The following is a 23,560-nucleotide window of genomic DNA, read 5'->3' on the forward strand; positions in this document are numbered from 1 at the left end:
AGTTTTGGCAATTTCAAGTATATACTGAGTTTCTATTTTAAATTGTAAGTTAGCTTAGTGCCTCAGTCATCTTTTTGGGGAATCATGTCCAAACCACAGCACCAACTGGGTGAATGATTCCACCTTGATTCATTATGTAAGAAAATATAAAATGTCGGTACAGTATAAGAAAGTGACTGATATGAAGTCTAGAAAAAGCATCCCTGAAACACTCATAATTCACTCTTGCAGGTAATGTTATATGAACTCTGGAATACATAAATAATGATTCATAGCATTGATCTTCCTTTGTATATTTTTCGTAAATTCACATTCTCAAGAAGCCAAAAAATCCATTTCAAATGACATTTACATGCTTTTTAAATAGTAAATTTAGCTTTTACCATCCTTTCAACTGAAAAGATAAAACAGATAAGACAGTCTCACAATACCACAGTTGAGTGTTATCATTACTTGTTGTTAGTATAAGTAAAGCTGCTGATCTGTCTCCTTTCAATGCAGTTGTGTATTATATCCAGCATTACTTATCCAATTCTCATTTTGACGTCCTTTCAGACCACAGTATATTTTCCAATTTGTCACACTATAAAATAATTTACAACTTCTAATCATTCTGTAGGAAATCAGATTTGATATAATATCCTCAGGAACATAATACATCAAAGTAACAGCAAATAAATTAGGTCTTTATCACGGTGTTGTGAAAACAATAATTAATTCAGATGTAAATGTGGCATATATAGAGCTAACCAATGATTTATAAACACTTCAAATTGTGGCTTCAATAAGACTGATGGATGATTATAAATGGATGATTCACAACAGCTTGATCTTTAAGTGAATTACAAAAGACAACACAACATCCAGAAAATTAAGAAAATAGCTTCTGAACACAAGGGGACCAATCATACATAAATGATGTGTCTTCATTTATCCTACACATTCTAGGATCCAATAGTTAACTATTTAGCTTAGCTTAACTTTATACAGCAATGTTCATTTATATATTTCTTAGATGCTGCAAATGTTATAAATATACTGTTATAAATGTTCTAAATATAATGTTATATTCTACTGGGGTTATCTTGCTATGCGAGATGATAACACAGGAGATATTATACCAACCAATAAGATATGCTTTGCTCTCTTTTCACCCACAGGTTTTTCTTAGAGTGGAAAGTTGAATTTATTTCCGGACACATTTTCCCAACTTCTAGAGTACAATAATATCCATTTCAGAAGTGAAGTTCCTTTTCATTGTTAAATGGATAGAAAAAGTGTTACATCTTTCTTGAAAGCCCTTAGATGGAGCATGGATGGTTAATTAAGTATGACTCTATGTTAATTGAAAAACTGTGTAAATTTTATTAGGACTGTATGCAGATAACTTGTTTTTCTTACAATTCAAAAATAGTCAAGTATTAGCAAATCAGTTGTAACGACTTAGAAAAAACTATGTTCCAATTCTGCTGACCTGAAATGTCCCACTCCAAATCAATACTTACAGACATATCCTCAAATTGGTTCATCAATGGTTTTCTGTTTGATTGTTCTTAATACTCAAATCTTTACTAAAAACTGCAGATGCTTCATGGTAAATGAAACTTCTCAATTAGATTTGGAAGGGGAATTTGCTTCTTTTTCTTCAAGTTGACTACCAACTTCTGCTTTATAATATTTGAGATGACATTTTATCAGCTTTTGATCATCCCAAATTGGATATAAAAGTGTGGTAGACATTCAAGCACATCACTATTCTCATTCTTGACTATTTAAATTCTGTACTCTCATGCTAGGCTTCTTTTTTTTACTATTTCAATTCTGTAAAAACACACAAAGTGTCTGTACTTAGATAGCCTATACCTGAGATGGTGCCAAACGGCAACATAAACTTTTCACTGCATTTATTTGACAATAAAGGTTATTCTATTTGTTATGAGGTGACAAATGTTTCAGAAATAGTTGAATATTAAGCTTATGAAGCACATAACTGATTCTTCTTTAATGGTGATATCCTTCCAACTGTAGAGAACATTCCATTTTGCTCTCATGCAAGGTTAAGTTTAATTGCTTTTTCCTGTCTACAGAAATGACTACTTTGAAATTACTCATGCAAGGGTCATAGAGTCATAGAGTCATAGAGATGTTCAGCATGGAAACAGACCCTTTGGTCTAACTTGTCCATGCTGACCAGATATCCCACCCCAATCTAGTCCCTCCTGCCAGCACCTCGCCCATATTCCTCCAAACCCTTCCTATTCATATACCCATCCAGATGCATTTTAAATGTTGCAATTGTACTAGCCTCCATAATTTCCTCTGGCAGCCCATTCCACACACGCACCACCCTCTGTGTGAAAATGTTGCCCCTTAGGTCTCTTTTACAACTTTCTCCTCTCACCCTAAACCTACGGCCTCTAGTTCTGGACTCCCCCATCCCAGGGAAAAGACCTTGTCTATTTATCTAAGCCCCTCATTATTTTATAAATTTCTATAAGGTCACCCCTCAGCCTCCGATGCTCCAGGAAAAACAGCCCCAGCCTGTTCAGCCTCTCCCTATAGCTCAAATCCTCCAACCCTGGCACCATCCTTGTAAATCTTTTCTGAACCCTTTCAAGTTTCACAACATCCTTCTGATAGAATGGAGACCAGAATGGCACGCAATATCCCAAAAATGGCCTAACCAATGTCCTGTACAGCCACAACATGACCTTCCAACTCCTGCATTCAATACGCTGACCAATAAAGGAAAGCATACCAAACGTCTTCTTCACTATCATATCCACTTGCGACTCTACGTTTAAGGAGCAATGAACCTGCACTCCAAGGTCTCTTTGTTCAGCAACACTCTTTAGGAACTTCGCATTAAGTGTATAAGTCCTACCCTGTTTTGCCTTTCCAAAATTTAGCACCTTGCAGTAATCTAAATTAAACTTCATCTCCCACTTCTCAAGATCCTGTTGTGATTTGAGGTAACCTTCTTCTCTATCAACTACAGCTCCAATTTTGATGTCATCTGCAAACTTAGTAACTGTACCTCTTATGCTCGTTTTCAGATTATTTATATAAATGATGAAAAGTAGCAACTCAGCACCGATCCTTGTGGCAACCCATTGGTCACAGGCCTCCAGTCTGAAAAACAACCCTCCACCACCACCCTCTGTCTTCTACTTTTGAGGCCATTCTGTATCCAAATGGCTAGTTCTCCCTGTACTCCATGAGATCTAACCTTGCTAACCAGGCTCCCATGGGGAACTTTGTCGAACGCCTTACTGAGATTCATATGAATCACATCTACAGCACTGCCCTCATCAATCCTCTTTGTTACTTCAAAAAACTCAATCAAGTTTGTGAGACATGATTTCCCATGCACAAAGCTATGTTGATTACCCCTAGTCAGTCCTTGCCTTTCCAAATACATGTACATTTAGTTCCTCCAACAATTTGTCCACCAACAAGATCAGGCTCACAGGTCTATAGTTCCCTGGCTTGTCCTTACCACCTTTCTTAAATAGTGGCGCCACATTAGCCAACCTCCAGCTTTCCGGCACCTCACCTGTAACTATCAATGATACAAATATCTCAGCAAGGGGCCCAGCAATCATGTCCGTAGCATCCCACAGAGTTCTAGGATACACCTGATCAGGTTGTGGGAGTTTATCCACTTTTGTGCATTTCAAGACGTCCAACATTTCCTCCTCTGTAACATGAACATTTTTCAAGATGTCACCATCTATTTCCCTACATTCCATATCTTCCATGTCCTTTTCCACAGTAAACCTGGATGCAAAATACTTGTTTAGTATCTCCCCATCTTCAGCGGCTCTACACAAAGGCAACCTTACTGATCTTTGCGAGGCCCTATTCTCTCCGTAGTTACCCTTTTGTCCTTAATGCATTTGTAAAAACCCTTTGGATTCCCCTTAACTCTATCTGCCAAAGCTATCTCATGTCCCCTTTTTGCCCTCCTGATTTCCCTCTTAAGTATACTCCTACTACCTTTATATTCTTTTAAGGATTCACTATCTGTTCTGTCTATACCTGACATATGCTTCCTTTTTCTGAACCAAACCCTCAATTTATTTAGTCATTCAGTGTTCCCTACACATACCAGCCTTTCCTTTCACCCTAATAGGAATATACTGTCTCTGAACTCTCGTTATCTTATTTCTGAAGGCTTCCCATTTTCCAGCTGCCCCTTTACCTGCGAACATCTGCCCCCAATCAGCTTTTGAAAGTTCTTGCCTGATACCGTCAAAGGTCTATCCTTTTCGATCACTATTTTAAAACTATTAGTATTATGGTAGTTGGCCCCAAAGTGCTCCACCACTGATACCTCAGTCACCTGCCCTGCCTTATTTCCCAAGAGTAAGTCAAGTTTTGCACCTTTTCTAGAAGGAATACCCACATACCGAATCAGAAAATGTTCTTGTACACACTTACATTTCTCTCCATCTAAACCCTTGACACTAAGGCAGTCCCAGTCTATGTTTGGTAAGCTAAAATTCCCATCATAACCACTCTATTATTCTTACAGATGACTGAGATCTACTTACAAATTTGTTTCTCAACTTCCCTCTGACTATTAGGGGGTCTTTAATACAATCCCAATAAGGTGACCATCGCTTTCTTATTTCTCAGTTCAACCCAAATAACTTCGTTGTATGTATTTCTGGGAATATCCTCCCTCAATTCAGCTGTAATGCTATGCCTTATCAAAAACGCAAATCCCCCTCCTCTGTTGCCTCCCTTTCTGTCCTTCCTGTAGCATTTGTATTCTGGAACATTAAGCTGCCAGTCCTGTCCATCCCTGAGCTATGTTTCTGTAATTGCTATGATATCCCAGTCCCATGTTCCTAATCATGCCCTGAGTTCACCTGCCTTCCCTGTTAGGCCTCTTGCATTGAAATAAATGCAGTTTAATTTATCAGTCCTACCTTGTTCTCTGCTTTGTCCCTGCCTGCCCTGACTGTTTGACTTGCTTTTTTTTCTTAACTGTACCAGTCTCAGATTGATCTCTTGACTCACCATCTCCCTGGGTCTCACCCCCACCCCAACCGTAGTAATTTAAATCCTCCTGAGCACCACTAGCAAATCTCCCTGCCAGTATATTGCCCTTCCAATCCATCTCTCATACACCAGCTCCTCAGCCATGCATTCATTTGCTCTCTCCTGCTATTCCTACTCTCACTAGCTCGTAGCACCTAGAGTAATCCAGATATCACCACTCTCGAGGACCTCCTTTTTAAATTCCTGCCTAACCCTTTATACTCTCCCTTCAGAATCTCATCCTTTTCCCTTCCAATATCCTTGGTTCTAACATGTACAATGACCTCCTGCTGGCCTCTATTCCTCTTTTAGTGAACATTCTGCACCCTCTCTGAGACATCCTTGATCCTGGCACCAGGAAGACAAAACACCATTCTGATTTTTCGCTGCTGGCCACAGAAACATTTGTCTGTGCCTCGGACTAGAGAGTCCCCAAACACAATCGGTCTCTTGGAACCCAACGTACCCCTCGTTGCATTAGAGCCAGTCTCAACACCAGAAACTCGGCTGTTCATGCTATTCCCCTGAGAATCCATTACCCCCTACATTTTCTAAAACAGCATACATGTTTGAAATAGAGGTAAACACAGAAGACTCCTGCACTACCTGCCTACCTCGCTTATCTTTCATGGAGTTAACCCATCTATGTGACTATATGCAACTTTTTTCCCTTCCTTTAACTGCCTTGCAACACATTGCCTTGGTCTTGTAAATTTCTCAAGGCCTCTAACTGTCACTCCAACCGATCCATTCAATCTGAAAGGATTTGCAACCAATGGCATTTATTACAGATATAATCCTCAGTAACATGTAAACTCTCCCTCAACTCCCACATCCAACAAGAAGAGCATATCACTTAACTAAGGGCCATTTTTGCTTCTTGGCAATTAACATTAAGCTTTAAGATAGACTACTGCACAAAAAACTGACAATGCCCAATTTCTACCCCAAGCTACTTACACATTGGAAGAATAGCGACCAAAATAAAAGAGGCAAGAGATTGGGTTAACAGAACTCACAGCTCCAAGTGAATGGTTCAGAAAAACATAGGCTGATACCTGGAATAGACTCTAACTCAACGTTATCTATAGCTCATGTGCCCAAGAAATGGTAAAACAAAATCAAAGACAGGATGGTTCTTCTTTCAACACCGAAATAAAGTGCGCCAAACTGACAATTACATTCTTTTCAGCAAATTTTGTGTTCAACAAGATGTAATATCAGTAAAGTGGAGGATGGAAAAATCTCATTTCACACAGGGGCAGCTGGAGGATGACTTTACTACTCTTCCAAGGTGAACCCTTCCACATCAAAGTAACATCCTTTATGGACATTGTGACACATCTACTTCCGAAGTTTTAATTGGGGCAGATTTATGCTTCTGCGCGTGATACAATAGATCAACATTCTCCAAGAAAGTCAGAGGTTTTATGAAGCCCAATTCATATTCCAGCAGCCATAGCTGATGGTAGCATTCTAACCAGTAAACATCATAGAATCACAGCAGTGCAGTTAGAGACTGGGGGATGTGGAATACATCATGATGGTCAGGAATGCTGGCCTGTTACAAACTCATTTTTCCAGGAGATTGTTTGTGTCTGCTCCGAACCAGCAATAAAGTGAAGTCAATGCAGATTCTTGCAAATAGCCAGCTCATAATTCATTTAAGAACTTTTACATTTAAGAGTGAAATGTTCTACCTTAGAAAATGGCAGTATTTGTTTGAGAAACTGGTAATAATCCTAAAGTAGTACAAAGCAAAAACTTTAAGTTGAGCTTATTAGAACTAAATGTTGGCACTGTGTTGGCTTAAGAAAGGTAACATAAAACAGCAGGTTTACCAAGCTAAAGAATAGGAGGCATGACCTCTGCACTAATTCTCGTAAAAGTTATTCATATGCTTTTCCAGAATTAAAGAAAGCTTTTGAATTAAAAAGTAGTTAATTTTCATTTCTACCTTGGAACAGGTCATGCGTGTCACCTTGTCAATGGAGATGTGTAGAGTCTCAGTGAAATTCTTTACTTTGAGTTATCTCTGCACATTCAATTGGAGCATGACCAGTAGGCAAGTCTGGATTGAGAGAAGCAGCTAAATGATACCAGTTTTCCAAGTCACACTTGCTCCAGTGGTGTGCCACAATGTCTCAACAAGTTGGTTCAAACATTTTTGACTTGTGCACCTTGAAGCTTCTTAGAAGTCAAGTATAAGAATCAGGTCCACACCTCAGGTAGAGTAGATGCTAGATTTATTGTCCAAAATGCAGTCCAAAACTGGGAACTAGAATTCAACAAAAAACAAAATTGGAAAAGAGATAATCTAATGGGAGATGTGTTTAGCTTGAAGCTAAAGGGAAAAGCCTACATTGGATGCCTTCCAGAAGATTGTACCAGAAACCCTGCAGCTGTGCTGTAAAAGACTGGTGACCAAAGGCAGACTTTTAAAGACTGCAGGAACAAAAGTGGGAAAGTTCAGATCCTAGTGTCAGAAATAAGCACTCTTCTGATAAGTGAAATTACCACTCCTTCCAAATCAAAATAATATGTTACATATCTGCTTCCCAAGTTTTAACTAGGACAGGTTTATGCCTGTGTCCATAAGACAACGGATCAACAGAGATTTTGTGAAGCCCAGCTCATATTCCAGCAGCCATGGTTGATGGTAGCATTCTAGTCAGTAAACATTATAGAATTGCTGCAAGCCAGATAGAGACCATTAGCCCATCAGGTCTGTGCCAAACCTCCAACAGCATCCCCTCCTATCCCCGAAATCCCACATTTACCATAGATAACCCACTTAATCTGCATACTACGGGGCAATTTAACATTGCCAATCTACAGCACCTTAAATATCAACAATCCTAATGACGCTACTTCAATCCAAATGCTGTGTAGTAATATTTCTTACATTTTACCTTCTGGCATGGATCAGGCCAACATCATCAAGTTCTGGGTTTGGGAGTACATGAAATTCAGAAGCAAAAGGTCTGATTTGCAGCTTGCCAGATAAAGGCTTGACATTCTATCAGTAGTCAGTATAGACTCCCAAAGGTGACAAACAGGCAAGTTTTAATTAAATATTCACACACTTCTAAGATGGTTTACAAGCCACCCCCAACATTTGTTTGCTATAGTATCAATACAATGTGATTACAAAGTTAAGGAAGTGAACATTCTAGTTTGTAACTGGAAGCTTATCAAATTCCTAAAGTACTGCCAGCCATTACATTAAGAGGTCTGAGTTTGGTTTGGAGTAAACATCGAAGGAAGAATATTTGACTTTCACCATGTAATTCAGCATCAAGAAGATTTAAAGTCAGACAAGGCGAGTCAAAAGGAAGTGACTAAGTAAAATGAAACAGGGATCTTAAAAGCCTAGGATTACTAGAGGAAGGAAAGGCTAGGAATGCCAAAAATAAAAAGAACTGTTTTAAATTGCTACATGACGATTATACCACAGTTATTACAACAGATTCTATCTGCAAAGAGGGGGAGAAAAAAAGTCACCGCGATTGGAATTAAAGACTTTCATATTTGTACGATAACATAAGATCCTGGCAGAAGTGCAAACACCTAAAGTATTGACATAACTGCGTGGCCTGTTACTACAAATTATGGAATAAATGCAAATTGAGCTTCCTTGCACTTGTTGCATCAGCAATGGACTTTCTTTTCTCCCAAACTAAACGAATCTCTAATTTCTTACCTTTAAAGGTGACTGCTGAGGAACAGTTTTTGATTTCTTTGGATGTGGTGGACCAGCTGAAGTAGAAGAGTGTGCTGTTGCCTTTGATGGTTCATCAAGGATAAATTGATTACGATCCATTCCCGAGTTGCTCAGATCTTGACTTCCTGTTGGAAAGGAGGAAAGTTCAGGACTTTCATTGTTTTTGGTGGATGAGGCAATACAGTCTGAAACATCAGAATATTCTGAGGGAGGACTTGAATCAGGAGCAACAAGCTGTGCTGAACCATCACATGGATTTTCTGATGATTCAGAGCTGATCTGTTCAGGTGACAATTTATCTTCATCTTTCTTCTGAAAAGGATCTGTACTGTCTTTGCTTCGTTCTTGTGTCAAGTCCATTGATGGTACTTTCTTCTGTGCAAACACCTCCACAGTTCTGTGCAAATTAATCTCTGTGCTCAACCCATTAGGACTAGAATCATCGACAGAACAAACAGAGCCTGGTTCAGTTGCAGAGCCATCAACAACCTCAATCAGCACAGTTTTTGATTCAGATTTGTTCACTGGCTGTTTGTCAGAAATTGAAGCCAAATCCATTGCTCCATTTTGTTCATCCACATTGGATCTCTTCAAAACATATCTGCGTGAAATAATGATACAGAATTATTAAATAAATAAATCACAGAACCATATGAACGGAGTAGTCAGGCAAAAGTCAGACAAGTTCTGGTTTAGCTATTGTCACAATGCAAACAATACCACTTTCAAAACATCAAGCATCAAGGTGTTTGAAACAGGACTGCTTAGCTGGGAATGCTAGCTAATCTAAAATAACAGTGGTGAATGAATATACAAAAGTTTACTATCTCTGGATGTATAAATGAAGTAAAGTTGCCATAGTACCAGAGGACCATAGGGCTGCTCTCTCATGAGATACACTTGGTAGAGGTTTAAGCTGAAAGTCACCATGCCGCCAGGAAGGGGAGTTTTGAGAAGGAGAGTCCATCCAGTCATGCTGTTCACAACACTCTGCATCACAAACCAGCCATGCAACCAACTGAACTAATAAACTTTCTTAAAATCCGCTTATACAAATGAGACCAGAAAATGGAGACCAACTCAAAAGTTTGGAAGCAATGTGTTTTTTGGAAGCAGAGTTATTTATTTCATTCAACCACGTCCTCAATCATACTGTATTGTTGGCATTATCAGTAGAAGAATCAAAAGATCAACTATTATTTAAATAGCGACTCAAAAAAAGTGCAATGCAGAGGGATCTGGGTGTTCTTGTGCATGAAACACTAAGGTTGCATGCAGGTGCAACAACTATTAAGAAAACAATCAAATTTTGGCCTTTATTGCTAGGTATTTAGAGTTTAAAGATATGAAAGTCTTGCTGCAACTATACCCAATGTTGGTAAGGCTACACCCAGAGTAGCGTGTATAATTTTTGGCTCATCTAAAGGTCACTCACCTAACACAGAGATGCAAAGGAACTTCTCCCAGACAGTGATGAATGTCTGGAATTCTCTATTCCAAAGAGTTGTGGAAGCAAGATAATTACAAGTATTTAAAGATGAGGCAGATAGATTTTTGAGATATTGGGGAGAGGACAGCTATTTGAGCTGACACAAACAAAAATTTGATGTCTGGGGCAGATCAACCGTGTTTTTGCTGAATGTCAGGGCAGGCTTGTCATGAATCCTTTTAAAGTTCAGCAATCAGCACTTCGTACAACTGTAGAGTAAGGCAGTACACCAATGCGCATTGCTGCAAATGGAACAAAGCAACTTTGGTAGAGCTGATTACACAACAAAATATATTGCTGTAACCATGTTCATTTTTTTTAAATTTAATTAATATAATGAATCATGTACATAAAAACAATGTTCGCAATTCATATTCCCAAATAATACACGAGGTTGAAGCATTAATGCACATATATGAAAGCTTCAATTTATTTCCAAAACATTTGTGATTCTTGGGTTTACTTTTCTTACCTGCCTCCCCAATGCCCTTTCATGCCTTGCTACTATCAAATCAATTTCATAGAGATTTGAAACCTTCAGCATGCTATAGGTTTAGCAACTTCAATTCTATAACACTCCTTCATATATTAACCTGTTATTGTGTAGCTTCTTCAATCATCTATACATCCATGTAGATGATACCATTTGTGATAAATACAGCAAAATTATTTCTTCCATATTATCCTTGAACTTGTACTCCTTTTCAAGGTGTGTACAAAATAAAGTATTTACACAGCACATTATAAAATTAATTATTTCACCACTCAACAAAATGCAAGAAATAAAGATGTTGGTGCATAATTTCTCTACTTACTGTATTTCATGTTTGTTTTATTCAGCCAACACTGACTTACATTAGTTAGCATTTAATGCCTTTTCTTTGAGATCTACAGTTACAATTGATCATTTTATCAGTCAAAGGAATGCCTGCTTTAGGAGGGGTTTATTTCTCTTCACCGCTCCTTTGAGGAATCATCAAGAAATGTTGGAGAGAAAGGTGAAGAAAAGCACAGCACTGAGCTGTCAATCCAAGTCTAGATCAGCATTGACTTAGTCTACATAACCATTGACTTTTGCCAAGACAGAAATATACTGACAAACTAGAATACAAAAAAGGAACACAATGTTAGGGCCATTAACTTCCTCAAAGTAAACAGGCAGATCAGGATTGCTACATTTGAAGGGCTGTCACAATGGGGCCCTGTAGTCTCAGGTTCCAACTGGTCTTCGTGAATTTGTAGATCAGCCATATTTTTGAGCAACATCAAGATCACGTAGAATGCCCTCCAAGAATTTTTTCCAAAACAAATCAATTCTTCATGTAAAAGGTAAAAGGGCAAAAACAATGTTTTTTGACACTATTCAATTACAAGGTTAAAAATTAAGTGCATATGCAACATGGGCTGTACAGTAACACAATTTAATGACATAATTACAAGTAAAAGCAGTCCGAAAGACAACATGAAGTGACAAATATTGCACAATAACCAAAATCCACCTTGATACAATTGAAAAGAAAAAATGCAGTAATATACAGAGAATGAATCACAGTATCAATTTGTGCAAAGAGGAGAGGAGATGTTGCATTATAAAGAAGATAAAACAACAGCTTGAGTCCTCCACAAAGACTGAATAAATACTATACCATTGCTTGTAGGCACTAGCACACTTCTGAAAGGAAAACAAAAGCATACAACAGGAGAGAAAGGAGGTGAGTAAATAAACATTCACCCACAACCAACATCAATTGAATATACATGTAAAGAGATAAAATGACAAAGGTAACTTTAAAAAATTATGTATCACCCCACTGGAGTGCAGGACAGAACCATCAACACCATACAAAAAAACTACGGATTTCAAGTTTAACCTTACTTCCAAAGCAAACAAATAGTTTGAAACAACTTATGTATTATGAGCGCATTGTGTTATTATATATGCAGTAAAATAATAAAAGGATCTGGTTTTAGAACTCGTGATTCTGAAGTTTAGTTCACCCAGATTATACGGTCTCGTTCTGCTTCTGAACATCAATTAGCAAAATCAAATTGATAGTGGTCATGTTTCAGGGTTATGGTAGTGGACTCTCAATCTAGCAGTCAAACCCTAATAATCTGAGTTATGAAAGTTAGTTCAATAGATCTGGTGATTTGCGGTTGTTGCTTAGAAAAACTGCATCAAGCCACCAGGTTTCTATGGAAATTTTAAATGGATACTATGCAGTCTCAGCAAATACGTGAACAGTTCACACCACGCTGATGACTTGATACTGTTTGAAGTGACTGGCAAGATATTTGGTTGTAAATAACTGCTGTGAAATATGAGCAGTTCAAGGAGGTGGCCTATCAACACTTTCTGGGTGCTACTAAGAATGGGTAATAAATACATTCATACCAGCTCACCTTGATTCCAAGAACAAATTTAAAAATGCAATGGCTCATTAATTGTGAAATTTGGTTCAACATATTAGAACTCAATAGAATTACAAAACCTAATTTTCAGAAATGGCATTCAACCATATAAAATACTATGCTTCACGGAATTTGTTCTGAACATTTAATTACATTCCACCTGCCCTCTGAAGTATACAATCCACGAAATAGCTGTCAGGTATCTGTTTTTTTAAAAAAACATATACCATATGAAGAAATGAAATTTAGATTACACAAAAACATATGCTGCCTATTTTCTAGAACAGATTAATTCAATTAAAAGAAAGTCATGTAAGAACAAATTTCATATAAGAGCAAGTTTTACAGCCCCACCCTGCCCCCATCCAATGTTACAGAACTGCATGCTGTTTCACTTAGAAGCATGCTTTTCTTTCAGCTTCACAATAACCTTCAGCAACGAAAGATTACCTTGCCTCATTTTGTCCTTTCGTGAGTGCCATTAATCACTCCAGCTATCCATGATTGCACAAAAACATGGACTGTAATAGCCAACTCTTCAAAAATATAATCTGAGTCATCGCATTTCAATAATTTAGGACTTGTCTAATTAGGTATCATAAGTGCCATCAATCAGGCAAGTTAATTGTTAACTATGTCACACAATTTAAATTTCTAAAAATAATCCTCCTCATAATATGTTAAAATCTCACAAAGAATAATTTTAATTATGAGCACATTTTTCTAGAAAACTCTGCTTGCATAATATGCCACATACAAACAGCAGAAAATGGGCCTTTTTTCATAACAGAAACTGTTATGAAAATAGAAGGTCAGTCTGAAAGAAAAAAGTACAAGCTAATGCCTCAGTTAAAGATCCTAAATCAAACTGGTATCTACTGAAATGTCTCCACCTGAAACATGAACTTGCCTGTTCTCTTTTTCAACCAAGTCTGCAGTATACTAGCAGCATTTTCTTTCAGATTAATGGTGCTCCTCTCTCCCACCCTAAACAGTTTTTAAGACTTGTTTGGCAAGGCCAAAAATCTTGTTACATTTAGACTACCAATGATGATTGCCATCTACTTAATATGATTATTCCTGCTAAATCACAGAACTGGAGATCATAGCTTTAACACCAACAATTTCTGCCAAAATATATCTGCTCAAATATGGTTGGCTTCTTACCTAATGATGGCACTACCATCAGTAAGTCCAAGTGATTTTAGAGTAGTTGCCTTTAGTGCAGATTCTCCAGCTATCTGAAACAGACCACAAAGTGAAAGAACATGCATCAAAAACTTAAAATTATCTCCATTAACTCAATATAAATTCTTGCAGATAAAACATGGATTCAACCAGATGCAGTTTAAAATCACAAGATAATTTTTTGTTTTAAATTCATAGAAAAGAGACTGCAGTGAGCAATAGACACACTCAACCTTACATGCTTTCATTACAAGAGTGACACAGTATTATAATTTAGATGGGGATGCATGATTACGAATCCAATTGAAAAGTGATACTGCAACCTAGATGGTTTGAAAAACGCTGCAGTAAAATAAAGAAGTATTTCCAAAGTACGTGCGTGCTTTGCTGAGTACTCAGATACTCATCCTAACAGTATAAGAATTTAATATAAAAGAGACAAAGCTTTTCTTATTACACTCTGCAGGACAGAATCACAAGAATTTCCAGGGCACGTCTGCTGTAGTCCACCTAACAACTCTTTTTCTCATGCAATATAAATTGTTGTTTCCTTTCAAATTTGGCATTCTTGTGATTCTGTCCTAACGAATGTAGGATAGCAATCTTTTGTCAGCAATACTCAAGTTGTGTCTACCAAATGGAGGTACAAATTAATCCAATCTGCATTTCCCAGCTACGAAAATGGAACAGATACTGTGCCATAAAGGCCAAAGTAAACAAGATTAAAGAATGCTATGTGAACTCCTACCATACTTTCCACCTTATTCACAGCCTTTGAAATGTATATTTTATTCCACTGTTCTAATATTTTTGTCCCTTTGCAACTTATCATTACAACATTTTCATGCCAGTTTAGTGCATAGCAATGGGAAATTCTAAACTTGGGCACAACTAGGTAATTACTTTCTATTTGGATTCCTTACAATCAGCTCATGAATCTCTGGCCTGGCACCAATCTTCATCTCAAAAACAAAAGTTCCAAGACTAGATCGCATACTCCTGAAATTTATAAACTTAAAAACTTCTGAATTCTGTTTTGAGTTTTTGGTATCAAAAGTTTTTACCAGATAGTATGCTGAATTGCTATAAAAACACTAAAAATGTTTATATTTTTAAAGATAATAAATCTGAATTAGGGTAATATGAAAGATTTGAATTTGCACTGTATGTTAATTGTGCCAACATTCAACTAGCCTACACGGAAAATTCCTCCCCTTCTAATTTAGCAGACGTGCTGGTCTGGTTACATTTTAAACTGGTTAAAATTAAAATAGCAAATATTTCATACTCAAGAAATGCTCAAATTTCTTGTTGTACAGCAGAATTGCATGCTTCTAATATTGCACTTTGTTGAAGCTCAACACTACATTCAAAGTGTCGATTGGCTATAAAATAATGTTGCATTCAGGACTTCGTATCAACAATGCCTTTTGTTACTTATTGACAAAATTCTTTTGTAAGCTAAGAAGCCCTTTTACGAATATTTCATGTCTAGGATTCACCTGTAGGCCAAACATTCATGACTTGCAGCTACATAAAATCTTAATGCAGTTAAGTCATCCCAAGGTGCTTCTCACAGGAATTATCAGAAAAAAATTAACTCTGAGCCGCATGAAAGGTTTGGACATTGAGGTAGGTTTTAAGGAGCAACTTAGGAGAAGAAACAAAAAGATTGAAAGGGTTTAAAAAGGGATTTCCAGAGTTTAGGAACCCGTTGAAGGCACTGCAATCAATATGGGACAAACAAAATTGGGGATACACAAATGACCAAATGGAGGCATGTTAGTGCTTAGAGATTTAGAAGAGGGAATGGAAGGATCTTAACACAAGAAAAAGAATTTTAAATTCTAAACTCTGCTTAACCTGGAGTCAACAGAAGTCAATGAGCAAAACGAAGGTAATCAGTGAACAGAACTTGCTGTGAATTAAGGTATAGGCAATAGAGTTTTAGTTGACCTCACATTTACAAAGAAATGAAGATGGAATGGTGGCCAGGATAGCAATGGAATTGTTCAGGCTTGAGATAACAGAAACACAGATGACGGCTTCAGCAGATGGAAACAGAGGCACAGATAGGTCTTATTAGAGGTGCAAGTAGGTGGTCTAGGTGAAGAACAGGGCTTGAGGTCTGAGTCAAAAAGGACACTAAGTTTGCAAACGGTATAGCTCAGCTGGAATTGGTTTAATCAAGTTTAATGTAAAAGAAATTTTATTTCAACTTCCATACTTTAAAACCAAACTTACAACATTTACCACTAATGTTTAAATAATAGCAGGCATATTTCGATGTAACTATACAATTATTTCAAGTACACCAATTAGTTTTACAGTGCTGTCTCAGAGGTCTCAGAAAGAATCTAACTATCCAATCTGCAAACCAAAGCTTCGCAATGCAGCATGACCCATTCCTGTACATTATTTTACTATTAAAGCCAGAGTTATATCTTCTGCATGCGCAGTGTTTCGAATTTATCACTTTTTCAATCATTACTTTTGTTATGTCATTAACATAAGCTCTTTTAAACCTTCCAAACTGGCAACCAGCTACAACTTTGGAAACTGGAACCTCCAGGGATGTCAAACAAAATAAATCTTAGCCAATTATTACAGTTAACATACACTTTGGATAAAGACAGACAAATTATCCTTATGTCTAAACAAATTAAATATCACCAGCACAATCCAGTCATTCAAAGTAACATATTACAGAAATGGAGAATAATGCCAAAGCATTTAAACTGCTTACTGTTTTAAGTTGGTTGATTATTCTTCCATGTCTAAATTACTTCTGCACTTCTTAAACAGTATTTGCTTACAGAATAACTGAAGTGGACCTTTTAAGTGCAAAAAAAAACACTTCTCAAATAGTTCAAAGCATCAATTCATAGAAAATACCTTTAAAAGATCATGAGCAACAAAGATGTTAGAATTAAACCAATGCTAGAAAAATGTTTTACTTGGCAAACAGATCTTTTCTAAACTTACCTATATTAGCTTCTGGCTTGCCAAAGATTATGCCTTGAACTTTTAATCAGAACTTTAATGCGGTTAAAAAGATTCAAGGAGTTGAAACTAATTGGTTAAAGTTAACCAGTCACATATATACTGGGGCTGCAAGAGGTCAGAGGCTGGGTATTCTGTGACAAGTGCCTCACCTCCTGACTCTTAAAAGTCTTTCTATCATCTGTGTAACACTATGATGGAATACACTCCAAGTGCTTGGAAAACTGCAACTCCAGAAGCTTGAACCCCATCCAGAAGAAAACAGCCCACTTGATCGGTATCTCATCTGCAACCTTAAACCTTCTTAACCATCAGTGCAGTGCCACGCCTGATTCACAAGATGCACTGCGACAACCTAATCAAAGCTTCTTCTGAATCATCTCTCAAACCTCAGTCAATTAGAGAGAAAAGGATAAGGACAGCAGGCTTATAGCAACATCATGACCTCCATGTTATACATCATCCTGGACTACAAATTCTAGGCAATCCTGGAGTTAAAAGCATTCCATGTCTTAAATTGGGCTGTTCTTTCTCAAAATATATATTTCTATTTTAGGCTTCTGGGATTAACTTTCTACCAACAAGATTATCTTATCTCTTAATAACTGAAATAATTGCAAAATCAAATGATTAATGTACATTAATGCTATTCTACCAACTGGAGGCGTATGGTAGTGGTGCCGCCAAAACTAAACTGTAGTTGAACTTTCCAGGATCAGGGGGAATAAAAATAGGAAAATGTTAAATCTTAAAACAATCAATCCTCTATATTACACAAGAAAGAATTTCTTGGTGCCACTGAGTAATTTAAAAATAAACCATTGGATTGCTGAAATCCAGGACTGGACAACATTGGCTGTTACCAACTTATGCCATACATTTTCAGGAGCAAGTGTAAGATTCTGAAAACTGCAGCTTCACTGAAGCTAAGCATAACATGGATATAGTAGTGGTACACGCTGCCTACTCCTGTAACAAGGTTTCTTGAACAATAGTTTCAGGTTGCTAGACTGGCGTCAGCTCCAGCAGTTTTGAACTGAATAGTGGTGAGCGCTACTTTTAATTCCTCAAACAATTTCCATTAAAGCTAAGTGTTCTCAGTGTCTGACTTAAATGGTCAATCATGACTGTGCTTTACACAGTTCTTGAAGTTGCTATCAGACACATGGTGAGAAAACAAACCACAGAAAATCATTTTACATAACTGGCAATTCAATGTCATGGATGTGAAAAGATCTTGGAAATTTAATTACCCTTCACGGTATGTTATTTCCTCCTGGTGAACACAGCTAACCTGGGATCACTCCTGCAGTACAGGATACCAAGAAGCAAGGTGCTTTGAGAGATATATATATATACTGATAAAGACAGATTAAGGCTAACAGAATACACTGTACAATTATCTTAAAAGTTAACAACCAATGTCTTCCATAACTAGACATATGTTAATGCCTTTACACACTCAAGGCACTCTGCATGCATGCAGTATCAACTGGGAAGACAGTCAGGGAAGTAAAATTGCTGTTCTGACTCAGTGTCCGGTATCCGGCTTGATGCCACTGCACCTGCAAGATTTAACTGCTACAGATCAAATCAAACTGCTGCAAAAACATAAAATATTTTTATAACACTGATTTTATTCCAACATTTTTACAGCAAGTGTCACATCTATGAAAGTAGTTTTCCGCTACCGTACGCTTTGAACCATTTGAGAGCTGTAGCAGCATTCTTTTACACCACTGGAAAAGACTAGATTACAGTTATTTGAACCACACTATGTCGGCAAAGCACAATCACATATTTATTGTACTAGAACAGGCTCAGAAAAATTCACGGCAGTAGATCAGGTATTCTGAGTTTCTTTCCTCAATCTTCACATTTTTGATATATGAATATTCAGAAAGAATTTCAGTTCAACTATTCATCTGTATGGATCCTCCCAGCTAATTTTGACTTTCAAATAGAATGGCAGCTCTATGTTTGCCAATGTAGGCTAATACATTCCAAAATATGAATCCTAGGATTTACAGACACTAGAGTTCCAAAATATAATGGATATATTAATAAATTCTTTTGTCTACAATCACATTACATTTCCAGCTTTTTCCATCAAGAAAATTACAATTGTTGATAGTGCACAGGATAGGAATTTGTTGTGTGTCACAATTGGGCCCAGTTATAAAGAAAGGGTCTAGACGCACAAAATAAATCACTTAATACTTTAGGGCATGATGGTAATTTGCTGCAACAGCATCTATTCATAAAAATCTTTGAAGAAAACATGGCGGGAATTTTTTTTTAAACTTACCTCATCTCTCATATAAACACAGACTGGAATAGCTTCCAACAGCTGTTCTTCAGAAATCCTAGCAAAACAGGAAAAAACTGTCAACATTTGATCTTGTACAGAGCAAAAATATTTATCACCTAGGTAGCAGGGGACACTTATGATCAAAATGTTAAGTAAGGGCAATAAAAATATCATGAACTGCTCAGTTTTTGACTGCTTTCTTCAGAGGTCAATACCATACAGATTTTAATTTGATCCACGAAGGAATACCTTGAGTAACCCAGTTGCAACTGCTACCATTTAACTATAAACAGCTGTCGACATCCCCATACTCAAGGCACACTCCAGATGCTTACCCATCTGCTACAACCCAAAAGGTGTTGACAGTAAATATAGAAGCTGCACTCCATGGTATGACGCACCGTACTGACAAGAAAATGAATCCAGCTCACTTGGCTTTCAGTAAGGTGCTTCTTTTGATCATTTTAAAACTGCGGCTGAAGAATCTAGTTCAAAATTACTGACGATACATATTTTAATTAAGTACTCTGAGTTCAGCAAGTTTTTAAATGTGGACAATTCAGTGACTTTCACCATCACTTTTTTAAAATTTCTGTATCAATTCCAGTCAGATCCAAAGCAGCAATCAAGTTCAACTACATTGCAAGTTGCATTGGTGAGGCCTCTTCTGGAATACTGCGTCCAGTTCTGGCTGCACAGTTATAGGAAGGATATTATTAAGCTAGAGAGGGTTCCGAAGAGATTCACCAGGATATTGCCAGGCATGGAAGTTTTGAGTTATAAAGAAAGACTGGACAAGCTGGGACTTTCTTCATTCGAGCATAGGAGGATGAGAGGCAACCTGATGGAAGTTTATAAAATAATGATGGGTATAGATTGAGTTAATCGTAGTTATCTTTTTCTAAGGATGGGGAATTTCAAAACTAGAGGGCACATTTTTAAGATGACAGGAGAGCGATTTTAAAAAGATCTAAGGGACAGTTTATTACACAATGGGTGGCTCATGTGTGGAATGAACTTCCTGAGGAAATTGTGGATATGGTACAGTTACAATGTTTAAAATAAATTTGGATAACTATGTGAATAGGAAAAGTTTGGAGGGATATGGGCCAGGAACAGGCAGGTTGGACCAGTTTAGTTTGGGATTATGTTCAACACAGACTGGTTGGATCGAAGGGTCTGTTTCCGTGCTGTATAACTCTAAAGGTATTGATTGTTTATCAATTTAGTTATTGTATGTGGTTACAGGTAGTAACTCATCACCTTAGTGGGTTGTGTATAAATTGCATGCAAAGGTTTGAATAAGAAAGTTTCAAGAACATTTATTGACAAGAGAAAATTCAAAAGTAGATAAAATATTCTCTCAAAATAAAAATGACTTGTCACTAAGAAACTGAGGAAGAATACAAATGTACATTGCTTTTACTGTAATATACTTGTTATAAATGAAAATGGTACAAATAATAACATATCATTATCAACATTATACACACATATCTTCCACCTTTCGGTGAAGTGATTGTATCTGACAGAGTATTCTCTTGAGTTTGTTCTGGCCAATGGACACTCCAATCACCATAAACCAACACCCCATTTACAAAGGTTACTCAATTGAAAATAAGACCACAGGTTAACTTGCAGTGTCTCAAAAGTTGTGAATGTAATCCTTGCCGATTGCAACTACCACAGACATACCAGTCGCTATGCTATAACATACATTTCGTCCATGCGAATTTGCTATAACATGACTGACAATTGGGGACACTGTTTCTAAAGCGCAAACATTTAAAGCATGTATTGGTTATAATGCAATTAGTTTAAATGGTGCTGCTATTACTCAATTTTCTTATAACACAGGATGTCATGAGAACAGAACTACCACTTTGCAGCTGTACTAACTGTACTGCACTCAATATCATCAGCCTCTTTGTAGTGTTGATAGAGACAGGTATACTGAGGACCTCTTTCTGAAAGTTCATATAACCTCTATTACATCAGCCACCTCTGAAAGGGATAAAGGTAATTTAAGCAGGAACATGACCACCGTTACTTCTATCCATGGCTCTCATGCAACAAACAATTTCTGGTAAGCAATATATAAAAAAGTGCATCTTCAAAACTTGGTAAAAATTACCCAATGTAAAGTGCTCCTATTTGCTTTGCAAAATTAGGATCATGATATGATCAATACTGGATATTGCAGAACCTCCACTTGTACTTTAACCTTGTAAACTAAAACATTACCAACGCAGCACAAACAAGAGGTTCTTAAAAGAGTTTTTCCTTGGGGTAACACAATCCAAAAAAAAGTATCTAAAGTGTATCACAATATAATGCTCCAGACAAGTAGATAGGTCATCACTTTGCAAAGGAAACCAAACCTTTGCCCAAGTAAAATAGATTTTTTGCGAAATGATGATATGCGTTTGGAACAATCTATAGGAAAGATATACCCATACTGAAAAGATTAACTACAGTTCTTTATAGATATAGGTGGGTATATCAGTTTTAATATAATTAGCATTGTTTCATCAGTCAGCATACATTGATTGTAGGATGGTGAACTTAGATTTTGGCTACCAAATGCTCTTACATTCTAAATAGACACATTTTAAAATAAGGATGAAATGAAAAGCACTGGACCTGAAGCTGCATCAGAAAATTACAAAGAATGTTCAATCTTGAGTGATACGAAAAAAAAATTTTTGTAATATAGATACGGAAAGTTAAATCATCTTAAAATGTCTGGGATTTAATTAGTTACTCTGAAAGTGGTCACTAGTCACTCATTCTTGGCTATCTAAATTACAGTTAATGATCATTTCTCAAGTAATAGATTTTGATTGGGTTTAGCCCATAAGCCTGCTTCACTTGATACAAAGTAAGTTGTTTTTACTGTGCATCCTAGAGGCGAGAATGTAAAAAAATGTCTTATGAATAAATTAGAGAAAATGCTCCCAGAAAATATATGTTCTGCATCTAAATATACTTAATTTTTTGTAAAAATTGCAAACTTAAGAGTTCCTGTTTTTGATTGTTTTATACTAATTATTGTTACCAGTTTAAAGTGATTAAGGGGAAATCATGCCTGACAAATTTATATGAATTCACTGAGGGTGTAACAAGTAGAATAATGGGGAATCAGTAAATGTAATATATTTGGATTTCCAAAACGTGTTCAATGAGGAACCACACATAAAGCTACTCGATAAGAGCCCATGTTGTTAGGGGCAGAATATTAGCATGAGTAGAGAACCAGCTAATCGATAACCCATACCTATGCTTTGATTTTGTGAACAACCTTTAATCTCCCTTTGTGCACGTGGACATGTTATTGTCCCAAGATTTGCATCAATATCATTCACATCTTGATGGTTTAATTCCTCCAATTAGTTTTCCACCTCTCAACCACACCTAGATAAAGTCAGGGATGACATTCTTATCACTATGGTACATTATTTAATTTTGTCTTCTGCAGTCTTTAACACTGTTCACAAAGACTAAAGTCACCATAGTCCTACCAGACCATACAGTTACATAGGTTGGGACATTTTTCCCTAGAGCATAGGAGACTATGGTGTGACCTTATAGAGGTTCAGAAAATCATGAGGGGCATAGATAAGGTGAATAGTCAAGGCTTTTCCCCGGGATAGAGTTGTTAAAAACTGGAAGGCAAGGGTTTAAGGTGAGAAGGGAAATATTTAAAAGGGACCTGAGGGGGAACTTTTTCACTCAGAGTTTAATGCATGTATGGAACCAGCTGTCAGAGGAAGTAGGAGATGGGGACAATTAATAGAAACATGGATAGGAAAGGTTGAGGGGGATATGGGCCAAATGCAGGCAAACAGTACCAGTTCATTTTTGGAAACCTGATCAGCTAACGGGTTTGTATATGTAATATAAGATTATGACTCTAAGGCAGAGAATTGGGATAAAGGGGGAAATTTCACATGGCAATCCGCAACTAGAGGATTGCACAGGGATCACTGCTAGGGCCACAATTATTTATAATGTACAGGGACATACTAACTATTTGGAGGAGGAAAGTGAGCGTGCTATGATCAAGTTTGCAGATGACACAAACATGGGTGCAAATGCAGGTCAACGAGATGTCAGAGTCTACAGAGGGATATAGACAGATTAAGTGAGCGGACAGAAATTTGCAGATGACATAATATAGGAATGGTACCGTTTGTATTTTGGCAGGAAGAATAAAGGGAACTAAAATGTCTAAGTGGGAGAAAACTGCAGAAAGCTGCACCAAAGTGATTCGGGGATCCTTGTGGATGAATCTCATAAATGTTAGAAATCACGACACCCGGTTATAGTCTAACAGGTTTATTTGAAATTACAGGCTTTTGGAGAGTAGGTCTTCATCAGGTGT

The 23,560-nt window shown here is 37.1% G+C and overlaps 1 protein-coding gene across 3 annotated transcripts in view; it reads right to left on the reverse strand.

Moving 5' to 3' along the window:
* aspscr1 (ASPSCR1 tether for SLC2A4, UBX domain containing) overlaps positions 1-23,560 on the reverse strand; it is a 212,660-nt gene that overhangs the window by 118,875 nt on the left and 70,225 nt on the right. For all 3 annotated transcript variants that reach the window (XM_060844791.1, XM_060844789.1, XM_060844790.1), the window contains exons 5-7: positions 19,174-19,231; positions 13,842-13,915; positions 8,753-9,374 (exon numbers count right to left, since the gene is read on the reverse strand). In XM_060844791.1, the coding sequence (XP_060700774.1) occupies positions 8,753-9,374; positions 13,842-13,915; positions 19,174-19,231 (754 nt within the window). The remainder of the gene's footprint in view (positions 1-8,752; positions 9,375-13,841; positions 13,916-19,173; positions 19,232-23,560) is intronic.

Source organism: Hemiscyllium ocellatum, chromosome 25, assembly GCF_020745735.1.
Source record: "Hemiscyllium ocellatum isolate sHemOce1 chromosome 25, sHemOce1.pat.X.cur, whole genome shotgun sequence".
Lineage (NCBI taxonomy): Eukaryota > Metazoa > Chordata > Chondrichthyes > Orectolobiformes > Hemiscylliidae > Hemiscyllium > Hemiscyllium ocellatum.